At 36.0% G+C, this 26,390-nt stretch overlaps 4 protein-coding genes across 6 annotated transcripts; 2 read left to right on the plus strand and 2 right to left on the minus strand.

The window, feature by feature from the left end:
- Window positions 1-594: 594 nt before the first annotated feature.
- LOC125822971 (uncharacterized) lies at window positions 595-1,691 on the minus strand. The gene is made up of 2 exons (XM_049502428.1): window positions 1,411-1,691; window positions 595-1,313 (listed from the first exon to the last, which is right to left on the minus strand). The coding sequence occupies exons 1-2, from the start codon at window positions 1,652-1,654 to the stop codon at window positions 595-597; spliced, it is 963 nt and encodes a 320-aa protein (XP_049358385.1). The 5' UTR covers window positions 1,655-1,691.
- A 1,510-nt stretch (window positions 1,692-3,201) lies between these two features.
- LOC125822913 (uncharacterized) lies at window positions 3,202-10,840 on the plus strand. 3 transcript variants are annotated; one of them, XM_049502374.1, is made up of 7 exons: window positions 3,241-3,568; window positions 5,044-5,223; window positions 5,431-5,512; window positions 5,585-5,692; window positions 5,942-6,100; window positions 7,537-7,628; window positions 10,647-10,840. In XM_049502374.1, the coding sequence occupies exons 1-7, from the start codon at window positions 3,317-3,319 to the stop codon at window positions 10,749-10,751; spliced, it is 978 nt and encodes a 325-aa protein (XP_049358331.1). In that variant the 5' UTR covers window positions 3,241-3,316; the 3' UTR covers window positions 10,752-10,840. The 3 variants fall into 3 exon arrangements, with proteins under 3 accessions (XP_049358330.1, XP_049358331.1, XP_049358332.1); XM_049502375.1 differs by lacking the exons at window positions 5,044-5,223; window positions 5,431-5,512; window positions 5,585-5,692; window positions 5,942-6,100; window positions 7,537-7,628 and adding exons at window positions 8,888-8,955; window positions 9,168-9,347; window positions 9,543-9,624; window positions 9,697-9,804; window positions 10,051-10,209 and having other exon boundaries at window positions 3,241-3,500; window positions 10,555-10,840; XM_049502373.1 differs by lacking the exon at window positions 10,647-10,840 and having other exon boundaries at window positions 3,202-3,568; window positions 7,537-7,903.
- Window positions 10,841-11,278: 438 nt separating this feature from the next.
- Window positions 11,279-17,964, minus strand: LOC125822915 (beta-galactosidase 8-like). The gene is made up of 19 exons (XM_049502378.1): window positions 17,540-17,964; window positions 17,335-17,430; window positions 17,032-17,144; window positions 16,858-16,930; window positions 16,681-16,773; window positions 16,342-16,485; window positions 16,046-16,134; window positions 15,847-15,952; window positions 15,681-15,768; window positions 15,457-15,575; window positions 14,940-15,104; window positions 14,477-14,676; window positions 14,165-14,271; window positions 13,664-13,773; window positions 13,419-13,523; window positions 12,883-12,993; window positions 12,485-12,696; window positions 12,050-12,377; window positions 11,279-11,670 (listed from the first exon to the last, which is right to left on the minus strand). Exons 1-19 carry the CDS (start codon window positions 17,702-17,704, stop codon window positions 11,560-11,562), a joined length of 2,535 nt encoding a protein of 844 aa, XP_049358335.1. The 5' UTR covers window positions 17,705-17,964; the 3' UTR covers window positions 11,279-11,559.
- Window positions 17,965-19,494: 1,530 nt separating this feature from the next.
- On the plus strand, window positions 19,495-25,882 carry LOC125822914 (uncharacterized). The gene is made up of 5 exons (XM_049502377.1): window positions 19,495-19,592; window positions 20,345-20,648; window positions 20,770-20,892; window positions 21,593-21,883; window positions 25,669-25,882. The coding sequence occupies exons 2-5, from the start codon at window positions 20,385-20,387 to the stop codon at window positions 25,873-25,875; spliced, it is 885 nt and encodes a 294-aa protein (XP_049358334.1). The 5' UTR covers window positions 19,495-19,592; window positions 20,345-20,384; the 3' UTR covers window positions 25,876-25,882.
- Window positions 25,883-26,390: the final 508 nt, after the last annotated feature.

Below are 26,390 nucleotides of genomic sequence, written 5' to 3' on the forward strand. Positions count from 1 at the left end.
GGCAATTAGGTACACTAACCTGAAATTAAGGAAAAAGAATACCATGTGATATATGATTCGTGTCATGTTTATATAATTGTTTAAAGAGACGTATTAAACAATTTTGTACTCTCCTTATAATCCATTATTAGTATTTTATTAACATACTTTGTTGTACTCTGGGTAAACCCCATTGTGTAATAGCTTGCAAAGGGAACTAAACCGCATTAGGTAAATCCTATGCGAGAGACTTGACTCAAAAGGCATTGAGGGGAATCGATTTAGGGTCACCTCCGTGTGGATAACCACCCTTCAAACCAATTGAGTCATCCTGAAGGATAGTCTCACATGTTATATAGTTTAATTGAGTTACCTCAAATCATTTGAAATTGAATAAAAATCCTCAATTGGAAAAACAAGTAATCAGTGTCTATAGATCAATTATTCTACTAATCTCTAATAAGTTTTAGAATGCTCCTTTATAGTTATCAAGAGTCAAATGTTGTCATTATTCAAACCAAAGCAAACTAGATTTCAACATAGATAAACAAGAGAGATTTATGAGAACAAACAATATATGCTAATACAAGCTGCTACTATATGGAATTGAACTTATTATTTTCTCTCAGCAACATTTTTTCCAGAAGTGAAAACAGTACAAGAGTTGCAGTCAGCTGATAGAAGTGAACTAGTCTTGTACTTGTCATCACCACCAACAACCGCCATATCGACCCCTGACTTGGCTGGATTCTTGAAACTTGGCTGGTAAGTCCTGCCAAGAATGCCTTCAACTTTTGGAGACAAATCAAACAACCTAAACTGCACTTCTAAGTGAGCAAAGCTATCATTTTTAGGTATACCATAACTATGTATCGCGTCCTCTTCTTCTGTCACAGGAACAACATTAGCTGAGATTTCCACTATTTCTTGAATTGTAACTCTTATACTGTTTGTTGCTGAGGTCCTTTCCAGTTCAAGGTTTTGGTCAGGGGAATTCCATACCGATGAGTGGCCTAATGGAACACTTAAACTCATCCCGTTATAAGTGAATTTCAAATGATCAGCTTCTTGATCCCAATTTTCTGCCTTGGTTGCTTCAAGTGTGAAGTTATGTGAGCCAAACATGAGGCCTATAGCTTGAATCCATGTGAAATCTCGCGATCTGCCAGCAGGACGGATACCAATGAAACGAGCATTTATTTGAACGTTGACATCTGAAATTAGGCTGAAATGCTCATCTTTTTTACCATGGAAGTAGAAAACAATCCCATCTCCACCTATGAAACGAGGATCGTAACAAGCTGCACCTGGACCATCACAATTTGGTTTTCGTTCTGTAACATATGTACAAAAATTCATTAACATAATGTTACTTCAGATAAAAAGGATCAAAAATATATAGCTAAGCTAAAATGAGTCTAAAATACTTACTTCTGCATACTGCTTCACATTTAGGAGAGTAACAATCAAGAAAACACTCTTTAGCATATGGATCTTTCGGGTGAATTTCAGGGCACTCAGAAGGGCAAGTTATATACTTGAGATAGCATTTGCTGTAACGTTTATAGCACGTGACGCGTTGAGGTTTAACATATGCTGCTTGTGTTTCTATTACCATAATAGTATTAAGCAATAACAGAAGGATAACTGCAAATTGAAAGCCAAATGGATTCATTATTTTGATATTTTTGGATGATGAAAGAAGTAGTGAGTGATGTAGGAAATTATCCCTCATCTAATGCTTCTTATATAGTAAAGTATAATATTTGACTTGGGGACTTTTGGATACATGTTATCTTCTTCTCTAGGTGCAATTTGCACACAAATGGAGAATGAACAAACTTTGGTTATAGAAGACTTATTTTTTCCTCTTCTTGCTGCCATCCAATAGTGTTAAATGGCCAAACCAAAATGCCTTGCATGGAAAATATTACTTGGTGTTTGGTATGCATCCTTTATATGACTTCTCTTGTTTGGGGGTGGGGGTGGGGGGGGGGGAGGTTGTTATTATAATGTAAAGATTATTTATATAAAATTATTGTATATGATTTTTGTAGCAAACTTATGACATTTTTGCTTGAAGCTTGACATGTCAAACTCAATTTTTTGACGATAGTGTATGAAGTTTTAAACGTATACATTTGAATTGAAAGTAATTTTTCTAAAACTTAAATTACCAAACTTTTTTCTTGCAATATTATCACGAGTTTCTAATGATAAATCAGAAATTTTATCACTAATTTGAGATAAATATAAAAATTATCACAATGAAATTTCTACATTATTTTATGTTAATCGCTACTATTTTATATTTTATTTTTTTACAATGTAATTTATTTTTGAAATTTTAGTTTGAATTGGGGGTAGATAAAGGAGAAATAGGAAAAGGAATAACAAGAGGGGGAATCCATATTTAGCCAACAAAAATGAAAGTTCACATACTCAATTATATTTCCCTATACCAATATGGGTTGTGGTGCACTGGTGGGAGTGTTTTCACCTTTAATCATAAGTCTCGGGTTTGAGTCCTGGGTATGGAGAAAATCCTGTTGGGAGTGCCACCCTCGAATGGGCCCTGCAAAGCGCGATTCGAATTTAGTCGGAGCTCCAATGTGGGCTCTGAACATCGAGTGGGAAACCAAAAAAAAATTATATTTCCCTTTACGACCTAAGGGCTCATCTGATACGAATGATAACGAATAAATTATCTCAAAATAAAATTTAGGATGAGTTTATCCCATGTTTGGTTGAAATAAAATCAAGAGTTATATTAGGATTGTACCATTAATTTTATCCCAGCATCGAGGGTGGAATAACAATACTAAAATAACTAATCCCAATATAATTACTTGTCCCCAACCATATGGGTGATGTTGCAACTAGACAAAACATATGGGTAGAATTTAATTATTAAAAACCATATGGGTGATGTTGCAACTAGACAAAACATATGGGTAGAATTTAATTATTGAAAACTATATGGGTGATGTTGCAACTAGACAAAACATATGGGTAGACTTTAATTATTGAAAACTATATGGGTGATGTTGCAACTAGACAAAACATATGGGTAGAATTTAATTATTGAAAACTATATGGGTGATGTTGCAACTAGACAAAACATGTGGGTAGAATTTAATTATTAAGAACTATATGGGTGATGTTGCAACTAGACAAAACATATGGGTAGAATTTAATTATTAAGAACTATATGAGTGATGCAACTAGACAAAATATAGAGCTTTCAAGAACAAGAATATACAAGAAAGTTGTGTAAACCTCTCCAACCCTTCCCAAAACCTTGTTAACTCAGTGATAAAATTGATTGTGATTAAGTATGAAGGCTGTAGTAATCACAAGTCCTGGTGGTCCAGAAGTGTTGAAGATTCAAGAAGTGGAAGACCCACAAATTAAAGATGATGAAATCTTGATTAAAATAGCAGCTACTGCCCTTAATAGAGCTGACACCCTTCAACGCCAAGGTAAATACCCACCCCCTAAAGGAGACAGTGAATACCCAGGTCTTGAATGTTCTGGAACTGTTGAAGCAGTCGGCAAGGACGTTACTCGCTGGAAAATTGGTGACCAGGTTTGTCTGATTACAGTTTCCATTTTAAAAAAAGATGACAACTTTATTCTTGAAATTGAAGCTTAACTGTTGTTTGTTATTGTAGAATTGTTATATTTCCTTTTGATGTTGGGTAATATGACATGGAGGAAGTTATCTGAAAATGCCTAAATCTTTGGAATCTATGGGGACTTGGCTAAGAACACAGCACAAAGGAATAAGATATCTGAAAATGCCTAATCTTTCGAATCTTACTAGCTCCATTTCAAATTTTTTTTGTGTGGTTTTGACTTGACACTAAGTTTAAGAAAGTAAAGACATTTTTTTGCCTAGTGCGGGTTACCTCTCATATGTGGTTTGCGAGCTATTGCATAGGAGCGGGAGTTTTACCTTGCACCCAAAGGGTAGCGGCTGCGGGTTTCCTTGTCATCAATTTTTTTTTGTGGTTTTAAACTAAAATAGGTAGAATGTACCAAAATGTCTTTTAATCCTGAGATGTTAAACAAGCCTTATAAAAAGTTAAAAGTAAGAGTTGCCAAAAAGGGAAAAGACAATCTTTTTGAAACAAACTAAAAAAGGCAAGTAAGACAAACAAATTGAAATGGATGGAGTATTTTTGTTAGAGTTTTCTATGTCAGACTAGGAATAGGTAGGAATTAGAGAACCATTAATGAGTATTGGAGTAAAATGAGCCCCAATAGAGAAGAATGGATAAAGGATTCATATAGCTTGACTCCACCTAGTTTGAATTTTTGGGGTAGTTAACTAGTTATTGTTATTGTTGTGTATGGAGTAAAATATTTCCATTTCATTTTGTGGTGCTTCGTTTGACATAAATTTGGTAGAATTTAATAGTGGTGGAACCCTTCGGGGTGGCCCAGTGGTTTGAGCTTGGAACTTCCATGTTGGAGGTCTCAAGTTCGAAATCCCTTGCCAGCGAAAGCAAAGAGTTTGCCTTCTGGGTCGAGCTCGTCGCACCAGGTTTGCCTAGTGCGGGTTACCTCTCATATGTGGTTTGCGAGCTATTACATAGGAGCGGGGGTTTTACTCTATGCACACCCAAAGGGTAGCGGCTGTGGGTTTCCCTTGTCATCAAAAAAAAGAAAAGAATTTAATAGTGGTGGAAGTGGTGATAATTAAGTACGAGGAGGGGGGAATAATGTCTATATCTTGATAAGTAAAGATTAAGGGGCAAAATGACCTCCGCCCATCAGGGACAAAAGGCTTCTTGTTTCAAGATGAAAGAATTTCCTTGAGTAGTAACCTGAATGATTCTGGACTAGCCCTGGTTAGTAGGGTAGCAGTTAATCCATTAGCTTCCTGAAGTGAAACTAGAACAATATTAAGTTCTTGTTAGGCCTTAGCAGGAGACATTGCAGTGATGTTTTATGAGCTTATGTTCTTTTTCTTTGTTGGTTTGGACAGTACATTTCTATGTATTGTTTAAAAGGGAGTTTTGTTTAGTGCATTGATGATGTAAAAGCTTCACATAATAGGTATGTGCTCTCATTGGTGGAGGAGGTTATGCAGAGAAAGTAGCTGTACCTACTGGACAAGTTCTTCCTATTCCATCAGGTGTTTCTTTACAAGATGCAGCTAGCTTTCCTGAAGTGGCATGCACTGTTTGGTCGACCATTTTCATGACGAGCAAGCTTTCCTCGGGTGAAACGTTTCTGGTGATTAGACAGACCATAGTTATTCTTTAAAACAATTTGTTGTTAGCAGTAGTTCCTTTTTCTTTTATCTATGCAGATTATCAGCCATTTAGTCAATTGGCAGAATCTTTTGGGTAGTATGTTCACAATTGAATCTTTATGTCCTTGATTCTGGTGGAGTAAGATCAAGTACGTGAAATGACTGATAGCTACATGTGTTACATTCAGATACATGGAGGCTCTAGTGGAATTGGTACCTTTGCCATTCAAATGGCTAAGTGCATTGGGGTCAAAGTTTTCATCACAGCAGGTTCATGATGATATCTTATCTTATTATGGAACTGAAATCATTCAGCTAACCATGTCAAGTCTTGTTAACCAGGAAGCGAAGAAAAACTTGCCGCATGCAAAGAACTCGGGGCTGATGTTTGCATCAATTACAAGACTGAAGACTTTGTTACACGCATCAAGGAAGAAACAGGAGGGAAAGGTAATCATTATCATAGGCATCATTTATTATATTAGAAACTAGGTCTGCTTGATAAACAAACAACAACTACGCCTCAGTTCCAAACAAGTTGGGAACTTGGTCTTTGTGATATCAATTAAAATTTGAATATGCATGTTTCTGTAGAAAATTATGATGGTTATCATATATCTCATGGGGCTATGGGGGAAACCACTCAATTTCTTCTCATGTCTGACATTGGTGATATTCTAATTTCAATGTTCAACACAGGTGTTGATGTCATACTAGATAATATAGGAGGTTCATACTTCCAACGAAACCTTGACAGCCTCAATGTTGATGGTAGGCTCTTCATTATTGGTTTTATGGGAGGAACAGTGACACAAGTAAATCTTGGCTGTTTGTTAGCAAGACGCCTGACAGTGCAGGGTAAGTGCAGATGTGCTCTGATATATTTGGAGTGATCTTTTCTGTGAAATGTATTGTTAAATTTGATATGGTGAACTTGTCTGACCAAATACTTGAACAAGCATGCTGTTAGTCAACTGGAAGAGAGATATCTCAAGACACTCTACTGTAATTCCAGTTTCTTTCTATTCCCACCCCACCCTGACTAGCTCAATGAGTGGGGCGGAGATTGTATTCATATAGTTGCACATGCCAATAGATGACTTCTAAGATCTTGTGTTCAGTTGGGCTTAGACTGTAGATTCAGTTGGTTAATTCCATGGGGAAGCAATGATTATCAATTGCAGCTGCAATTCTAATAATTGGTGCACAAGAAATGAAGTAATCTTAATTTACCCTGATCTTAATTTTCTCTAACTTCTCTTTCTGCTGCACCTTTTTCGTTACATGCAATTGCTTCTACTTCAATGAAGCTTATGTAAAGCAAGTTTCTCTCTCTTCCTCTTGTGTGTGTGTATATCCAGAGCCTAGTGTTCTCCACTTCGCAAATGAACTGTCTTGAAGTCTCGGTGTTCATTTGCCTCGTTGATATCCCTTATTTTGACAGAGTGAGAAGCTAACTTTTGTGACACGTGGAAACCATGTGTTTGTATCTTTCTTCCATTTTTATAAGGCTCTCTCACATATCCTATCATGCTCCTTTACTTTTGTCCTATTTACTTTCCCTCACTTCACTTCTACTACTGTTCCTCCCGTAGCTTTAGTTCCTTGCAGTAATCAGCCTCAGTTATCTCATAAACAGTCCTGGCTTTCAACCACCAACCATGGTTTATAATAATCTGGTGACTTCTATGTGCACTGACCTACTTCAATTTATTTCAGGATGGGAAAGATAAGATAGTGTAATAGAAGCAAAAGCAACACAAGCTTCCACTGATATTACTGGGTTTTATTAGATGGTATAGGTCTCAATTTAATATCAGGAGAACTGAAATATTCTGATTCATTTTTCATATATTTACGTTATCAAGAAAAAAAAAGAGAGAAGGTGATTCATCTTTCATGTGAAGTTGAGCTGTCTCTTCTTTGAAATCCTCATTTAGTAATTCTTCGTCAACTTGGTCAAATTTTGGCCTCTTCCTCCCGGGTACTTGTTATGGTTAGTTTGAATTTTGAAATTTTGAAATTATTAGTCCAGCTCTCTCATTCTCGCATAATCCTATCCAATGTGTCTATTCCCTCCAGGTTCTAACTGATCCTTCTCTTAGTTGAAGAATCCTTGATATCTTTGAGGGAGTTCTCTTTTTATAATAAAGTGCATAGACAATTGGAGAGAAAAAATTCTTTTTGGAATGTTGAAATCTAGTCTCATGGATTTTTTCTCTGATTGAATGCCATGGACCTCATTTTTTATTGTGTTTCAGTAGTTTTTATGTCAACTTGTGACTTTTCTACAGCTGCTGGCTTGCGTAGTAGAAGCGCAAAAAACAAAGCTCAAATTGTGAGAGAAGTGGAAAAGAATGTTTGGCCAGCAATTGCAGCTGGCAAGGTGAAACCGGTGGTGTACAAGTACTTCCCTTTAGCTGAAGCTGCTGAGGCTCACCAGTTAATGGAAAGCAGCAAGCACATTGGAAAGATTCTGCTTACTGTTTAAATGTTGTAAAAGAGAGATTTTCTTGTTCTTAGTGTTAAAATAGCCTGTACTTCCAGCCAGTCACCGCCCCCCCCCCACCCAACCTCTGCTGCATGTATTATACTTTGCAATGTTCCAATAAAACAAAACCTTTTTATGATTTTTTTTCATTTTTTTGTCTGCGTAAAATAGATTTGCTGTCTATTTCCAACTTAAGTACAAAATACAGAATTTGCATGTCATTCTAATAATAGAACAAAAACCATGAACACAGCTGGAAAAAAGAGCAAAGGTTTCCTTATAATATTCTGCAAGTCATACAATTTGTATATCATGTTTGGTAGCAAGTTTTGAGATATTTACCTGAAATTTTTACTTGTCAAGTTCAAATTTTTGATGATCATACCTAAAGTTTCAGATGTATATGTTTGAAATTGATAGTATTTTTTAAAACAAATTTGAACTACCAATCTTTATCCCTACAATATTTTCATGTTTTTTTCTCAATAATATCCACTTGACATAACTTTAATTGTGCATTAATTTTTTATAATGTAAATCATTACTCTTATCTTTAACTTTATTTTTTTTGTTGTTATTATTAAAAGAAACTATAGATCGAGGTGATGTTGTAACTAGACAGAACATATAGCTATCAAGAACAATAATAGAAACAAAATACTCCTCCTCTGTTACTTTTTTTTTTCCTAGTTCGGCGGCTAGTCCAACTATTTTGAATTTTCTAGTTCGGCGGCTAGTTTAACTATTTTGAATTTGCATTGTATAGGGCCATATTAGAAAGAAAACACTCCCTAAAAAAGATTTTTTCATATCCAGGCTCGAACTCAAGAGTGGAGTAGCAGCCCATCTGCTACACTACATGTGGTACTCTACTACTCCTTTATGTATGCAATAAAGTCTAGTAAATCTCTCCAAACTCTTCCTAAAACCTTGTTAACTAAGTGATAAAATTGATTGTGATTAACGAAGGATGAAAGCTGTAGTAATCACAAGGCCTGGTGGTCCAGAGGTGTTGAAGCTTCAAGAAGTGGAAGACCCACAAATCAAAGATGATGAAATCTTGATCAAAATTGCAGCTACTGCCATTAATAGGGCTGACACCCTTCAACGCCAAGGTGAACATCCACCCCATAAAGGAGAAAGTGAATATCCAGGTCTTGAATGTTCTGGAACTGTTGAAGCCGTCGGCAAGGACGTTACTCGCTGGAAAATTGGTGATCAGGTTTCATATATTCATAGTTATATATTTTGTTATGCGATTATGATGTCATGAAATTAAATATAATAATGCATAGATGAAGAAGGGGATATTACAGTGATGTTTTTATGAGCTTATGTTCTTTTTCTGTGTGGATTTGGAGAGTACATTTCTATGTATTGTTTGAAAGGGAGTTTTGTTTAGTGCATTGATGATGTAAAAGCTTCACAATATAGGTATGTGCTCTCATTGGTGGAGGAGGTTATGCAGAGAAAGTAGCTGTACCTACTGAACAAGTTCTTCCTATTCCATCAGGTGTTTCTTTACAAGATGCAGCTAGCTTCCCTGAAGTGGCATGCACTGTTTGGTCAACCATTTTCATGACGAGCAAGCTTTCCTCCGGTGAAATGTTTCTGGTGATTAAATAGACCATACAATTTGTTGTTTAGCAGTAGTTCCTTTTTCTTTTATATATGCAGACTATCAGTCATTTAGTCAATTGGCAGAATCGTTTTGGGTAGTATGTTCACAATTGAATCTTTATATTCCTGATCCCCGTGGACTAAGATCAAGTACGTGAAATGACTTATAACTACATGTGTTACTTTCAGATTCATGGAGGCTCTAGTGGAATTGGTACCTTTGCCATTCAAATGGCTAAGTGCATTGGGGCCAAAGTTTTCATCACAGCAGGTTCATGATGATATCTTATCTCATTATGAAACTGAAATCATTTAGCTAACCGTGTCAAATCTTGTTAACCAGGAAGTGAGGAAAAACTTGCTGCATGCAAAGAACTTGGGGCTGATGTTTGCATCAATTACAAGACTGAAGACTTTGTTACACGCATCAAGGAAGAAACAGGAGGGAAAGGTTATCATTCTCATAAGCAACATATGTTATATTAGAATTTAGGTTTTTTTGATAAACAAACAACAACTACGCCTCAGTTCAAAACAAGTTGGGAATTAGGTCTTGTGTTATCAACTAAAATTCGAATATGCATTTTTCTGTAGAAAATTACAATGGTTATCATATATCTCATGGAGCTAGGGGCAACCACTCAATTTCTTCTCATGTCTTACATTGATTATATTCTAATTTCAATGTTCAACGCAGGTGTTGATGTCATACTAGATAATATAGGAGGTCCATACTTCCAACAAAACCTTGACAGCCTCAATGTTGATGGTAGGCTCTTCATTATTGGTTTTATGGGAGGAACAGTGACACAAGTAAATCTTGGCTGTTTGTTAGCAAGGCGCTTGACAGTGCAGGGTAAGTACAGACGTGCTCTGATATATTTGGAGTTTAAGAACTTTTCTTGTTATGGTCTGTTTGAATTTTGAAATATGGAAATTATTAGTCCAGCTCTCTCATTCTCGCATAATCCTATCCAACGTTTTCATTCCCTTCATGTTCTAACTGATCCTTCTCTTAGTTGAAGATATCTTTGGGGGAGTTCTCTTTTCATAATTAAGTGCATAGACAATTGGAGAAAAAATAAATTCTTTTGGAATATTGAAAGCTAGTCTCATGGATTATTTCTCTGAATGAATGACATGGACCTCATTTTGAATTGTGCTTCAGTAGATTTTATGTCGATTTGTGACTTTTCTACAGCTGCTGGCATGCGTGGTAGAAGTGCAAAAAACAAAGCTCAAATTGTGAGAGAAGTGGAAAAAAATGTCTGGCCTGCAATTGCAGCAGGGAAGATGAAACCGGTGGTGTACAAGTACTTCCCCTTAGCAGAAGCTGCTGAGGCTCACCAGTTAATGGAAAGCGGCAAGAACATTGGAAAGATTCTGCTTGCTGTTTAAATGTTGTAAAAGAGAGATTTCCTTGTTCTTGCTTGTATTATACTTTTGCTTGCAAAAGTCCAATAAAACAAAACCTTTGTATGATTTCCCATTTTCCATTGCATGAAATAGATGTGTTTTTTTTACTGGTTCCTAAGTTTATGGCTGTGTGCTTAATCTGGAGATCTCAAAGGAGAGTCCCTACTACAACATTTAGTTTGAGTCCATATCTTTTATTTTTATGATGATTAGGGAACCCGCAGTTGCTATCCTTCAGGTGTACACAGGGTAAATCCACTCCAGTATAATAGCTTGCAAACCACACGAGAGAGAGGTAAACTGCACTAGACAAGCTTCGTGCGATGAGCTCGATTGAGAAAGCATGCAGGGTTTTGAACTTGAGGACCCCCCCCCCCCCTCCATTTGGGAGATCCCCTTCTCAACCAACTTGGTCACCCTTGCATGTGTTTGAGTCCATCTTTACCGTACCCGTTTAGTTGTAGTTTCCAGTTTCCTCTCGACTGCCAACTTAAGTACAAAATACAGACTGGAGAATGAATTTGCATGTCATTCCAGTAATAGAACAAAAGCCATGAACACAGAGCTGAAAAAAGAGCAAAGGTTGATTTATAATACTCTTTTGGATCATCAAGACTAGGGCTGTACCGAAGTACCATAGATTACAACTTACAAATTGCACACTCAAACTGGCTCTGGTTAAAATAAAAACGAGTACATTTGATTGCTAGAAGCAGAAAAATTTGACAAAGAAGGTTACCGCGCTAAGCCAATGATTACACCTCCTACCAGGACCATAGAATTTGATGATTCAAACACTGCAAAAAGCTTCAACAGCCAGACTTTTTGGTACTGCAGGACATGGGTCACCAAGTTTAGCCATGGTGATAGGAATGGAACATCCTGAGTTGCCAACACACCCCTGCATAGTCATTCAAAATTGTCAGATCAAACATATGAGAAAATGGACTTTGGTTTAACTCAAACCCAAAAGCTAGCTCGTGAAGGAAACAAGAATCGATAGGTCTGGCTGTGATACAAGAATCGATACGTCTGGCTGTGATACCATGCGAAGAAAATTGAACAGTAAGTTTAGCTCAATCCCAAAAGCTACCTCATGAGATGAGGATTGTCCAAGGCAAAATAAGGAGATCAAAATCCATCCCCTCAACCAATGTGGGATCTGATAATTCTTTGATAGTTCAAGCCTTGATGAACAACACTTTGAGTAGTATATGGGGATTTTCAGAAGTTATCACCAATATATGTAGAAACAAATGAAGAAATGCTAGTAATATTACCTGATGAACTATGGATAACACATCCAAATGGCAACTCCCTTTAATGAATGCTCCACAATCTCCTGTAGGAGTTCCAAAGCTAGCAAAGTTAACTGCAGCGATAGTCCATCCTTGATCACAATTCAGTTGCAATGAAGGTTCTTGAGACGTAAGATCTTTGTTTGGCTTCCAAGTATCAACAGGTGGAGGATCTGACTCAGATACATGAGCACAAATTTTTTGCCCAGATCGCGTTGAGAAAGATATCTTTGAAGGGTCACCACCAAGCTCTTCATGTAGCACAAGCAGGTTCTTTCCAGGCTTTAACCAACTGCGCGGTACATGGTACCTATATGAAGGCTTAATGGTTAGTACTCAGTGAAATCAATTTGCAAGGAGAATCATGACAATGCAAGGCATCAGAATAAAATACACTAGCCAAAGCTATCTACTCACAACACTTGAGCAGGTTGACCACATTTCTTCAAACATTTCCATGAATCATAAGCTCCTCTGTAGTCACAATTATCAGAACAGCCTGTTGAGGGTGAACGATAAGAAGACCAGTATCTCCCTACATGCTGCCCATTTACCCATGCCTGACCTTTACCCATACTGGACAGATTTAGCGATACAGGACCTCTTCCTTCTGGAGGAGAAAAGCTAGTCTGGAAACATGATATCCAGAATCAAGACAAGAATACAACAGACGCAACAAATTATCATAGCACCAGCATTGACATTAACTGCCACTCTATTCCTAGAAAGGTATTTCTTTCTTTTGTTGTCGAAAGAAAGGTACCTAAATGATAAGCAGTTGACATAAAACAAGTGAACCAAGCAATTCTACACACCTTGTACCATATCAAACTCTGATTTATTGGGACAGAACTCCCCTGAATCCACAACGAACTATTTGCAAGACTAACTTTATCAAGTCCAAGATACTCACCTTCAAGTCCTACCTGAAATAAGACAAGTTTCATGTTATCCTTGTGATCTTACAACAACAAAGCCATAACCTTCTGAGATTACAGAGACGAAAATGCATCACCCCCTCAACCCCAAGAGAATCCGGAAAAAGAAAAGAAAGTCTTCAAATTTATACCAATAGTTATGCTGCTTCATTATGCCTTTTCACAAAGTCCTCTAATGTTCTTGTTAGAAGATACTGTCACACATCTTTATTAGATTTTCACTTACTTGTTACTTCCTTTGTCCCTTTTCATATTACCTAGTTTGGTTTAAGTACTCATAGAGTTTCTTTTTGGCATTTGAATTACTTGTACTCTTAATTTTATAGTTAGGAAGGTGAAATCATAATTAAACAAGAATAATACAGACTGCATGACATGGACATAATAAAGGATTTGTCTGTCACATCAACAACCTGGTAGATCCATTCTGTAGAAGAAAAATTCTTGGAATTCTTCAAATCACTGAAGATAACAGAAAATACCCCTGCTCCAGAGATGTCAAACCATGGTCCATAGTTCTGGAGAATCACATGAAAAATGAGTAAGAATTAATGTAATTGAAGTGGAAGCAATAACAGTCAAGATTGAAAATAACTTCAATAATATGTGCTTCAATAGGCAAAGCATTGGAAAAGGCTATTTACTGAGATGGACTTACCTGCAAACCAACCATCATGCTCAATATGTCCACTGTGTTGTTCCCTTTCTTAAGATGGATTTTTTTACTTAGCACAAAGCTTGCATCATCGTGATTACCGTAGCCAAATCCTAAAGAAGGCACCAAATCAGCTATCTTAGCACTTCTCTTGGGCTTAAGGGGATGTTGAAGGTAAAAACTGAAGCATGTTAGTCTTCTTCTTGGATCCGTTGAGTTGTATGAACTGACTCATACAGAGCTTAAACTATCATATAGGGGACACAGAATTTTTGCTTTTATTGGGGCCTAGCACATGATAAGTTTCTTATAAAGGGTGGTACTGAGATTTGAACTTGGACTTTTATTTGCTCTAATACCATGTTGAGTTGTATATATTGCTCATCAAAAAACTTAAAATCTATCAGAAAAGTACACTTTTATGTTGCTATTACGATCACGTTGGAATTTCTATCTAAGTTATTAAACACGGTTAAACAAGTAGAGATTAGATGAGATAGTTACCAACTGGTTTCTTGTTTACAAAAACAAGAGCTGCATGTCCTAAGCTCCCAATAATTAGCTGCAATTCTCTGGCTTTTCTCTTCTTAATGTTCTCCTCCACATTTATACTGGCAAGAGAAAGAAAAAGCAACTTAGAGATATTACATCAATGAAGTAACTAGCTTATCATATTGAACAAATGATTAAACCAGTGAACCGAGGTGGGGTATGCCCTTTATTTTCTCATGGAAGCCAAATATTAGCATCTTCAGATCAGCTTCTTCCGTAACGAAATGTAACATAACAATGACAAGTGAAGGAAAAACAATTTACCTTGTTGTATACCAAAGGAAATCACTGGTATCCTTTGTTGTATTTATCTGCTCTAGTAAACGGGGTGATGCAAAGGAATGATTATTCGCGTTACCAACTTTTTCTTTGTACCAGCCCCAAGGATCTGACTCCAGCGAATTTTCAATTGAAACTGTGTTATGAGTAAATTCTGTACTTCCTGTCGTTTTTTGTGAAACAACCTTTTTTCATTATGAGTAAAGGCAAAATGAAATGTTAGATAGCAGTAGCAAAATTGAGGCAAAATAGACTTCAGTAAAGCTTCTTAAGGAGGAGTTATTCTTTCATAGTTTCATGTAACAAGAAAAAATAGATATTTTATGCATTTCTAGTGGAACAGATATGGAAATCTATCATTGCTCGTACAATGCCATTATAGCATCTAAAATCATAGAGGGGATCCTCCAAACAGATCAAATCTGAAAGTTGAGTAGGACTGCAGTACCTTCGCCGTGTTGAATATGACATTCTTACAGTCTGGAAGGATGCTAACAGACCAAGCAGGAAGAAAATATGACTTCCCATTAAATGTAACATTTGCATCTGAAGTGTTACCATAGTTAGCAAGGAAAGCTGCACAGTCATTGGAGCTTTTGTAATATACATGTGCCTGTTAGACATTTCTGATGTGTCAAAATTAAAAGAACAAGTGACATTGGTCCAACATTAAAGAATTTAGTTACTCATAGACTGACAAAAAAGCTAATTCAGATATCTAATGATGAAAACTAAGATATCTAGCCTGCAGGAGGTGTTAGAATCCCATATCGGTTAAGGGTATGAGCTGAAGTTCTCTTATACAGACTTAGACAATCCTCACCTTTTACCTAGCTTCTTGGGATGAGTTAGGCATCAGGTACACTTCCTTCACGGTTTTTAGATTCAAATTTTTGTGTTATCTACCTCTAATCTATTAAACAGCTGAAATCTGGATCGAAGACATCTCACTATGTGTCATTTACCTCAAGTTTCAGACCAAGGGACAAATGAGTTGGATCTGCATTGACCAAATACTCTTCACAGTGTTTTATCGCCCTGTGTAAGTCGCGTAGGTGGCCCCACTTTGGCTGACTTATGAAACCTGTATTAAGTACGTTTGATTAGATTAGAAAACCTTAAGACATCAGCTTCAGGAGATGCTTAAATAGATCAAATGTTTCCTCTTATATTTAAGAAGATAGCATACCATACTCATCTATGGGGGCATCATAGTCGTAGCTTGTTGCTACTAGAGGACCTCCGGCTGTTCGACCAAAATTGGTGCCACCAAAATACTAAACAAAATAGATGGCATAACTATTCCCAGAAGTAACAAGATCAAGAACAACATGTGAATATTAACATGCATTTACCATGTAATAATTTTGAAATGTACCACCAGTTTCAAAAAAACGTGCAACAGCAAAAGCTAAGTCTTCAACAGGTCGATAAGGAACAGGATAACCAAATGCAAGGAACCTGCAAAACAAAACAACACCTTGCAAGTGATGAAGGAAAAGAACATGTCATGAGTCAGAGCTCCTGATGATAATAAAAAGGAAGAAGATTTACCATCCAACGTAGTTTTCTGTCCACATCTTTGGCTTGGATGGGGAATTTGGAGTGAAGCGATCACAATAGAATCCATTACATGTGTTTATCTGCATATCAACATGTTTGCAGTTATCAATTCACTAATTTAAGTGTCCTTTCACTGTTGATTTAAGAAGCAAAACTATCAATGGTATCATCAGCAGGAAGTTTAGTTCAAAAGGGTCTTGAGATGACTGCATTTTGTAACATACTAATATCCAATAGCTAACAAAAATGCTTCTGATATACTGCAAATGAATACCATTAACACTTACCACTGAATCAGGTGCATCTTCTTGTGCACACATCACCCAAGGAACACTCGTATTAAGACTAACAGCAGTTTCTGCAGCCCATTTTACATACAGCTCTCCGCTGACTCCATATGCCCACTCAACATTTCCATACTCATTTTCTACCTGTTAAGATGATAGATCATTGATTAACACAAAAAGAGCGACAACTAGAATTGAAAAAGAGGAAGGTGAACTATCAAGTAATAAGAGTGTACAATCCAGGAAGAAGATCTAAACTACCACATCCATCATCACAAAATCGGTAACAAGAAGAGGTTACATGGTGAACTATCAAAAAAGAAGAAAGGATTAAACAACCTGAGCGAGTATAATTGGACCTCCTTGTGTAGCGAAGAGGTTCTCTTCCTTCATAAGATTAACAATCTTGGCGAGAAAGAGTTTCATTTCATTCTGCTTTGCAAACAATACAGGTTTCTTCAACTATTGAACATTTAATAGGACCAAAAAATAGAAAAGAAACACAGACTGGCCAACACTTTCCTTAAAAAGCTCATTTGTTGTTCGAAACTGTATTCCAGGGATAAAATGTAGCCACATAGGGAAGCCCCTGCTCAGAGAACAGGAGGGAGATATTAAGACGAAAAGTTAAGACCCTGTTATGATGTACATGATAAAAATAAGAAAATGAGTTTGCTGTGATGAACTAACCCATAGTTCCATTCAGCACAGGCATATGGACCAATACGGAGATGCACGTATAGGCCAGCTTCTTGTACTGCCTTCACAAACCGTACAATGTCAAACCTGCCTTCAAAGTAGTACTGCAAGAGTAGGAAGTGATAACTACAATTGACACTGCTCTCTCTATGTCTTAACAAATAATTGCATTGACCCAAATGAGGTAAAACAACTTCCTATGTGCTAAATTGATAGATAAATGCCAAATAGTGAGCATTGTAAGGGAGACCAATCAAACTCGCGTAAAAACACAAAATTGAAATGACTTCATACCTCTCCTTTGACAGGTTCATGATAATTCCAGAAAACATAACTCTCTATCACGTCCAATCCGCCTTCCTTAGCCTTTCTAATGATCTCTGGCCATATCTACATTCAACAAGAAAACCCCTTTATAATCCATGTTACATATTGTCAAACTGAAAATCAAGAAGAAAAGAGAACACCCCACATTGCCATATAAGAAGAAAACACTCACTTCAGGTGTAGTTCTTGGATAATGTATTGATCCTGATTGCAAAATTCTCCTCTTTCCATCAATAACTAATGCCTTGTGATCATAACTAACTGTCGTTGACGCCCCTCTTTCAAAAACTAAAAGTATAAAAAAAATTATTACCAACAACAATTTCTTGCTTTCCATAGTTCAGCTAGATGGTCACATAAACAAGAATAGAGCAGTGACTTTATAACATCCAATAATACTTTTGGACCAATAATTGTTGTAAGGATGATTTTTGTCCTTAGTATGTGTTGTTACTGAAAAAAGGTGAATCTTTCTTAGTTTTCTCCCCATAATTTTGTACTATAAGGTTGGAGTCATTGAGGTGATGATGGCTATGTATTACCAAGATTGTATTCAAGTGATGTCTCTAGCACTGATTAAAATTCCAAGAGCTAGCCTACAAAATATGAAACAAATAAAATGTCAAAATTCAAGATGCTAATTTATGTAAGGTAGATTGAATAGACAAAATGGGGGACCAAATAGGTAAAGAGATGAAGGTGTATATATTCACAATTTTACATATTATGATTGTCATCTTAACAATACATTAACTAAGTATGTATGTAAATAAATATGTGTATTTAAGTTTCATTTTCACTCTTACGGTAAATATTTTTTTATTAAGCGTCTGTTTCGAAAGACACCAGATAATTGAAATTGGTGTAATTATCAGGGTAGTAATTATCAGCCTAGTAATTACACAACTTAGTAATTACGCTGACCTGTTTGTTTGCCACATTGTAATTACAAGTGTACTGTTTGGTTGCACAAGTGTAATCATAAGGTTATATTGAATTTTAAAAATAAAAAGTAATTATTTAAAATTAAAAATTTATATTAGACAAATAAGGACCTTTATAAATGATATTAAATTGAATATATAATAAACATACGTTCATAAATAATATTTATAAAAAATAATTCGTTTATAGTTTTCAATTAGTATATTTTAATTAAATTAGTCATGAAAATTAAAAGTACAAAATTTCTATGAACAACATGAAATGCACGTTTGACAAAAAAAATATTATAAATATCATGTCATAAAATAGCTTGCAATATAAAATATCGAGTACTCCTAAAACAAATGAAATTGAAAATACAACATAAGTTTTAAATTCAAAATAAAAAATTTAACATAATACTGTTATGTCAAATTTCAACATAACATACATAAATATGATTTAAAGAAAAGGAAAACACAAGTCCATAACTTTATTCAACAATGAATTCTACTTTAATTTAAAAATTAGAATACTAATAAAATTATACTATTTTTTTTAGATAATACGAAAAATTGCATGAAATCACATGAAGTAAAGGCTAAGAATAAGAAGGAAATGAAATATAAATAATATAAAGTAAAAAAAAAATATTTTTAGAAAATATTAGAATAATAAAATTAAAAAGAATTTTAAAAAATAAAAATACAAATACATTAAAACCAAAAAAATAGAAATAAAAGGAAGAAATTTAAAAGTAATCAGCTTGTAATTACATCGTGTAATTACCAACAACTCACAGTCTCCCCTTGTGAATTGGAGAGTGTAATTACCCTATCAATTACTACCGGCTAATCAGGTAATTAAATAGCCAATCAAACATGAAAGATAATGTAATTACATCCAATTGCACCAAATCCTATTATCGGGGTGACTTTCTAAACATGCCCTAAAGATTATCTATGTATTCTCAAATGAATTCTTAAATTCCATTTAATTCATTTCATGTTAATAAATAAAATCAAAGTAGAAAGTAAAAATATCAACAGAAATTCCGCGTGTTAAAACGCGTATTTATACTCCATTCTTGAAATCAATATACTATTGAACGCGTATTTATACTCCATTCTTGAAATCAATATACGTACTATATATATTAGTTTACGCCAAATCCATAGTTAAATTATATTTGATGCCAAGTGCTCTCACTAAGTAGAAATTAGAAAGCAAATATACTAGTAGATTCACAATACTCAGCACGAATTTGTTGTCACTGATCTTCATTCTTGATTTATTTTACTGTAAGTAGTACAAGAATTTCCACAAACACTCAATTTGTTTGTTTATAACTCTAATTACTGCTTGATTCCTTCTTTGTTTTGTGTTTTGGGTGTGCTTGATGATAACTTCTCTACCATCTTCTTCCCCTCTCCTTTGGGTTATGCGGATCTTGATTCTTCTATTATAAATTTATGGGGCCCTAGAAGTCAAAATGATATGGGTATTTTTTTGTATTTATTCAATTTGCTGTGTATTGATTTGGGTTGTTTTTTGTTTTTCAAGAAAACATTTTATTTTGATTCCCCCATTGTAAAATCTGTATTTTTAACTAAAAGTTCAACATGTCCCTTGAATCTTGATTTAAAATCAAATTCTTGTTAAATTTCCGGTTCCCTAGAAGTTGAAAGGATATGGGTATTATTTGTATTTATTCAATTTGCTGTGTATTGGTTTGGGTTGTTTTTTGTTTTTCAAGAATTTTCAAGAAAACATCTTATTTTGATTCCCCAAATGTAAAATCTGTATCTTTAACTAAAAATTCAACATGCCCCTTGAATCTTGATTTTAATCAAATTGGTGGATAGATATCAAGCTCAAGTTTTCTCAAATTTGATATTCTGCTAAAGAGTTGTATGTTGATAAATTTGTGTGTGGTTCTCCTCCTAGCATGGCCTTGAACTAGCAACATTGAGAATAGGTCTAGTTGAAAAAATGCAGGCAGTTGAAAAATTGGGGCACACCAGTATAAAGATCTTTGGTATTTGATTTGCAGGAGGAGCTCTTTGTTGTGTTCTTGCAAGGCTTGGTAAAATATGGACTTTGCTAGTATGGACCGTGCACAACTCACTCTGGTGGGATCAGGATTTTCTGCTTTGCTTTCAATGCATTTCACGATACAGCTCTTGTCGCAACACCTCTTCTTCTGGAAAAACCCAAAGGAGCAAAAGGCAATAATCATGATTATATGTATGGCTCCCCTTTATGCCATTGACTCGTTTGTGGGTTTGTTAGATATTCGTGGAAGCAAAACATTTTTCATGTTTCTAGACTCAGTTAAAGAATGCTACGAGGCTGTGGTAAGTTGCTACCGTGTGATTGACATGCCTTTGTTAATGGTGCATACACTGTCTACTAGTATGCTTTCTAGTTTGACAGAAAAAATAAAGCAAAACATGTTTCATTTGATGTTTTTTTCAGGCAATTGCCAAATTTTTGGCTTTGATGTATTGTTATTTGAATATATCCATCAGCAAAAACATTGTGCCTGATGAAATCAAGGGGAGGGAAATTCATCATTCCTTTCCAATGACTCTATTTCAGGTGTGATTATACTTATTTTTAAGCTTTCCTCTCAATATGTGCCAGATGATTATGCATTCAATGTATTTATAACTGATATCAAAATTAGTCTCCCTACCCCACAAAGGTAGGGGTAAGGTTTGTGTACATCCTACCCCCTCCCCAAACCCCACTTGTGGGATTACGCTGGGTATGTTATTGTAACCGTTGCGTTTAAATCTAGCCACTATTGGACTTTCCCCCTTTAGTGTTTACTGTGTAATAATATCATTTTGAAGAATTTTAGGGGCAAGGGAAAGTCCATCCCCCAGTATATTTCTTTTTGTTCTGAAGCACAGGGCTTCTAGTCGTCTAAGATAGACAACCAAGTTATTTGAGTTATTACCCTAATGTAACCAATTAATAATTATGACTCTATATCCTAAAGAAATTATATTAATCAGTTCCAGTCTAAGTGCAGATACAATTGTCTAAACTTAGAGTGAAAGTGCTTGTTCTTTCATATTCGGATGACTTGGAGGCTTGGCTTGCTAACACTTACATAAGTTTTCTTATAATCTGGGTGATGTGAGATATTAAGTTGAAGTTTGTCTTCCTAATTTTTTCAGTTGTTTAATTGAGCTTATGCCTTTCTTACTCTATTTCACTAGAATGATTGATAAAGTAGTATTAGAATGGTGGATTGTCACCATGCATCTAATGTTCTTCCTGCCAATTGCAGCCCCGCACTGCTCTCTTAGATCACCGGACACTGAAACTTCTCAAGCATTGGACATGGCAGTTTGTCATCATCCGTCCAGCATGCTCTATCTTGATGATCACGTTACAGATTCTTGGGTTGTATCCGAGTTGGCTCAGCTGGACGTTTACCATCATTCTCAATATTTCATTCTCAGTGGCCATGTACTCCTTGGTTGTTTTCTACCATGTTTTCTCAAAGGAACTGCAGCCACACAAACCACTTTCAAAGTTCATCTGCATCAAAGGGATAGTTTTCTTCAGCTTTTGGCAGGTAGAGACTCCAACTCATCTCCTCTGCCCCCCCAAACCCAGAAATAAGCAACTGTTTGTTTTACATAAATGTGTGTTTTGCCAACTCTCTTGATTCATTCAATTTGATCAAAAAGGAGAGAAAAAGGTGAAAACCGGGGAACAAATAAGGTCACTTGGTATTTGACTACTACGATTTTTCTTTTCCTATGCTTCATCAATTCTATTTTACTTCTTACATTTCCTTTGCTTATACTTCATCAATTCATTGTCATTGTTGTCTTCTTGAATCTGTAAAGCTTCCTCTCGTCTTCAGCTTCTTTTTCTATTTTCTTTTAGAATTATTTTTTCTTAGTATGTGAGTCATTTGGTTCTACTATGAAGCGAGGGATTGTTGGTTCGTGGGTCAAATGATGCACTTTGCAAAATCCCTTCATTGATTGAATTTGAGTAGTAAAAAAGAGAAAAAGAGAAAGCAGAGGGAAAAATAGGATCATTTGGTATTAGACTAAAATTATCCTTTGTCTATGCTTCATCAAATCATTTATTTTTTTTATGAAAAGGGAAACCCGCAGCCGCTACCCTTTTGGGTGTGCACAGGGTAAAACCCCCACTCCTATGCAATAGCTCACAAACCACATAGGAGAGGTAACCCGCACTAGGCAAGCCCGGTGCGACGAGCTCGACCCAGAAGGCAAACCCCTTGCTTTCGCTGGCAAGGGGTTTTGAACTTGAGACCTCCAACATGGAAGTCCCAAGCCCAAACCACTGGGCCACCCCGAATCAAATCATTTTGTTGTCTCTTCTTAAATTTCTCGAATTTCTAATGGTTCCTCCTCTACAACTTCTATTTCTGTTATTCTTCTTAATTTACTCTTTTTTTTCTTTTTATTCCAAGTATGTGAGTAATTTTCTTCTACTATTCTAAACTCTCTTGATTTCTTGTTTCTTTTTTTTTTAATCAAAAAGGATGGGGGAAATAGGATCATTTGGTAATCAACTACTAAGATGATTCTCATCAATTCATTATTGTTGTTTTCTTTTCTTGAATTTGTAACAGTTCCTCTTCTATAACCTTGATTTCTATTCTTCTTACTTTACATTTTATTTCTAAGTATGTGAGAAGCGATGGGTTGCTGGCTAGAGGGTGCAAAGATGCACTTTGCAGAAATGTGCGCTTTAGAATCATTTCTGCAACCCATCGCTTCTCAGATAGTCGAATTTGTAATTGTTCCTTTCTCTACAACTTCTGTTTCTGTTTTTTTCCTAATCTTCTTTTCTTTCTTCTATTCATTTCAAGTGTGTGAGTAAATTTCTTCTACTATGAAGCAAATGGTTGTTGGCTCATGGAGAAGCAATACACTTTGCAAACATGTTCACTTTCCAAACTCTCTTGATTTGTTGTTTTTTGATCAAAAAGGATGGAAATAAAGAGAAACACTACTACGAAGCAAATGGTTGTTGGCTCATGGAGAAGCAATACACTTTGCAAACATGTTCACTTTCCAAACTCTCTTGATTTGTTGTTTTTTAATCAAAAAGGATGGAAATAAAGAGAAACAACGGGGGAAAGTAGGATCATTTGGTACTCGGCTACTAAGATTACTCTCATCAATACATTATTGTTGTTGTGTTCTTTTCTTGAATTTGTCACACTTCCTCTTCTATAACTTTGATTTCTACACTTCTTACTTAACATTTTATTCCAAGTATGTGAGTCGTCTACTTTTACTATGAAGCGATGAGTTGTTGGCTCGTGGATGCGAAGATGCACTATGGAGAAATGTGCACTTTACAAATTCTCTTGATTTTTTCAATTTGATTATAAAGTAAGACAAAAAGAGAAAATGGAGGTTTATGGTCATTTGATATTTGACTCCTACGATTATTCTTTGCCCATGCTTCATCAATTCATTGTCGTGTTTGTCTTCTTTTCTTCTTGAATCTGTAAAGCTTCCTCTTCTACAACATCTTTTTCTATTTTTCTTTTTTTTTTTCTGAATTATGTGATTCATTTGCTTCTACTATGAAGTTAGGGGTTGTTGGCGGGTGAAGCTATGTTCACTTTGGACCTGTCTTTCTGCTTTGTTACTACAGTAGCTGGAGCAATTGACGGTTAATCAACTAACATTGAACAGTAATTTGATTATCATCGTTATCTTTTTGTGGCATTATAGAATTTAATGATAATTATTTTATGTTAAGATCGACGGTCCTTTCAGCGATGGCTTTCTTTGCTTTTCACTTTTTAAAGCGTTATTTGAAAGAAAGGATGAAAATATTTGTAATCTATAGAGGCAGCATAAGGTTATAGTAGCCCTACTCCCAAGGGCATAATGGACTGGTTGAGGTGTAAGAGTAGCGAGTTTGAATACCCAGTACGAAGTGTAAAACCAAATCCAAAATATGTCAAGTCTTTCGATTTATAACTAGTAATAGAAGTCCCTTAATGGGTTTGTCGTTACATGTATTGAAATGGAGCCAAACCCATTAAGGGACTTCTATTAGTAATTATAAATCAAAAGACTTGACTTATTTTAGATTTGGTTTTACCTAGGTGTAAGTTTCTGCTAATTTTGACCAACAACCAATACGTATTAAGTTCCTCTGATGCTGTTTCCTCACTGCGTCTTTGTGGGAGTGGTATGGGCAGGGGGGAGAGATTTTGCTTATTTGCAGGGATGGGAACATCTTCATTTGGTTGTGCCTCATGCCAAACCTTTTACTGCTATCCTCTACATCTGTGTGCAAACCTGTAATGGAACCAAAACACACCAAGGGACACTGAACTCTCTATGTACTTCTAGGTTTATCTGTAGCTTGGGAAAATGATTTCTATATGGAGGACTTGGTTTCATTATTTTGACAACAAGATGTCAAAATCTGTGTTTGCTCGGACTCTTCAAAAATGTCGCGCGTGTCGGATTCTCCAAAAGTAGTGTATTTTTGGTAATATGACACGGGTGCAACATCGAAAGTGAATAGTCCATGCAACTTAGGTCAAGATGATTGAGACGTAGAAGAGCGCACAAATGGGTTCTGCGGTTGGGCTCACATTATTTTTTTTACCGTCCCTAGGAGCTCCCACCCCTTTTTGCTCCCTTGGTGACTCGAACTCGCAACCTTTGGGTTGGAAGTGAGGGGTGCTTACCATCCGAGCAACTATCTGACCAAACAAGTGAAAATTAAAGGTCTTTAATATGTCTGCCTCCAACCTCCTCTAAAAGGTTATGTCATTAGGAGTAGATAGCTGTTATTCTTTTACAATCATCTCCTCTGAAGTTTGATTGGTGGATGGATATCCGTTGTGTGAGTTTGAGGCATGGAATCACTGTAATGAACTGGTTATAGGATAATATAAGTGAATCCTGTTAGTTACCGCAGGGAAACGTGATGTAAAGGTTAGGCTCACGTCACGAGTTCAAACCCTGCCGCGGACCAACAACAAGGTATTTAAGTGGAGAAAGGTAGAGAGCAGATCCATTATCCACTGAGTTTCAAATCACGAGCCACTGACTCTCGGGATTTCTAGGTTATCAAAAAATAAATAATGTGTCCTGCTAGTCAACAATCATCATCAAGCAAAGGATACAAAAATACCACCATTAAAATATTGAATCCTGTTTAGATCCTCTTGACTTGCATGCCATTACTATTGAAATTCTTTCAACTTCTCAAAAAGGAGGTATTGGTTTCTTTGTTGTGTTGTTTCTGTGAGGAAGCCTCTCTCCGTTCGATGCTTTGCTTGACTGAGATATGTTTTTACCTCCACTGGTGCAATAAACTATTCATCTCTGAATTTTGTAGGGGTTGCTGGTTAAAATTCTAGTCTCGTGGGGAATTATCAAATCTCACCATTTTTGGTTGGATGTGGAGCACCTTCAGGAAGCCATTCAGAATGTTTTAATTTGTGTGGAGATGGTTTTCTTTTCTGTTATGCAGCAATATGCATACCATGTGGCTCCTTACAGTGGTGATGTCGAAGCAAAGTTGAAACTGAAAAAGGATGACTAAGTTGATGCACAAGACATTGGTGTGAATAGACACTTCCTCTGTGATCTTGCATTTACCACCAGTAACAGTGTGTAATGCAAGTTTTTGTTGTTGTGTAACCTATTGATACGATTCAGAGAGGTCTCAAGATAATTAATTTTCGTGTGTTAGTTAGCAAGGAAGATAGAAATTTCTATCATTTTCTGTGACAACCAGTTTTTACTCATTTGTGGTTGGGACTTCTTAAAGTTGCATCAGTCGTTTTTCTTCATGAGAGGCTGGTGTCCCTGGTGGCACCTGCAGGCTGCAACAAGCTTGATTGTGACTTTGTAAAGTATATATTTTCTTGAGAATATCATGACACTTTTCTATGGGGAACAAGCTAGGCTCTCAAAGTCATGCCTTTTCTACCGTGGCACACCGCCGTCAAGGAGAACCCAGTTAAAAGTTTATTATGACATTGCAGTTAAATGCTTCAAAGTGTAATTCAACCAAGTTCAAATAGAAAAGAAAATGCACAGCTGAAGCACATTGCA

Source organism: Solanum verrucosum, unplaced genomic scaffold (genome assembly GCF_900185275.1).
Source record: "Solanum verrucosum unplaced genomic scaffold, falcon-dt-bn FXZP01000103.1, whole genome shotgun sequence".
NCBI lineage: Eukaryota > Viridiplantae > Streptophyta > Magnoliopsida > Solanales > Solanaceae > Solanum > Solanum verrucosum.

Bases quoted from the DNA above. Each gene is read 5' to 3' on its own strand.
- LOC125822971 (XM_049502428.1), bottom strand. From the start codon at position 1,654: ATGAATCCATTTGGCTTTCAATTTGCAGTTATCCTTCTGTTATTGCTT. The intron at 1,314-1,410 runs GTAAGTATTTTA...CATATGTTACAG, and splicing joins ATGTGAAGCAGTATGCAGAA to AACGAAAACCAAATTGTGAT.
- LOC125822913 (XM_049502373.1), top strand. From the start codon at position 3,317: ATGAAGGCTGTAGTAATCACAAGTCCTGGTGGTCCAGAAGTGTTGAAG. The intron at 5,224-5,430 runs GTGATTAGACAG...TGTTACATTCAG, and splicing joins CCTCGGGTGAAACGTTTCTG to ATACATGGAGGCTCTAGTGG. The intron at 5,513-5,584 runs GTTCATGATGAT...CTTGTTAACCAG, and splicing joins CAAAGTTTTCATCACAGCAG to GAAGCGAAGAAAAACTTGCC.
- LOC125822915 (XM_049502378.1), bottom strand. From the start codon at position 17,704: ATGGAAAGCAAGAAATTGTTGTTGGTAATAATTTTTTTTATACTTTTA. The intron at 15,576-15,680 runs GTATGCTATCTT...TACTTAATACAG, and splicing joins TGCCCCCATAGATGAGTATG to GTTTCATAAGTCAGCCAAAG. The intron at 12,697-12,882 runs GTGTGTAGAATT...TCATGTTTCCAG, and splicing joins AGAGTTTGATATGGTACAAG to ACTAGCTTTTCTCCTCCAGA.
- LOC125822914 (XM_049502377.1), top strand. From the start codon at position 20,385: ATGGACTTTGCTAGTATGGACCGTGCACAACTCACTCTGGTGGGATCA. The intron at 20,649-20,769 runs GTAAGTTGCTAC...TGTTTTTTTCAG, and splicing joins AAGAATGCTACGAGGCTGTG to GCAATTGCCAAATTTTTGGC. The intron at 21,884-25,668 runs GTAGAGACTCCA...TGAATTTTGTAG, and splicing joins TTTTCTTCAGCTTTTGGCAG to GGGTTGCTGGTTAAAATTCT.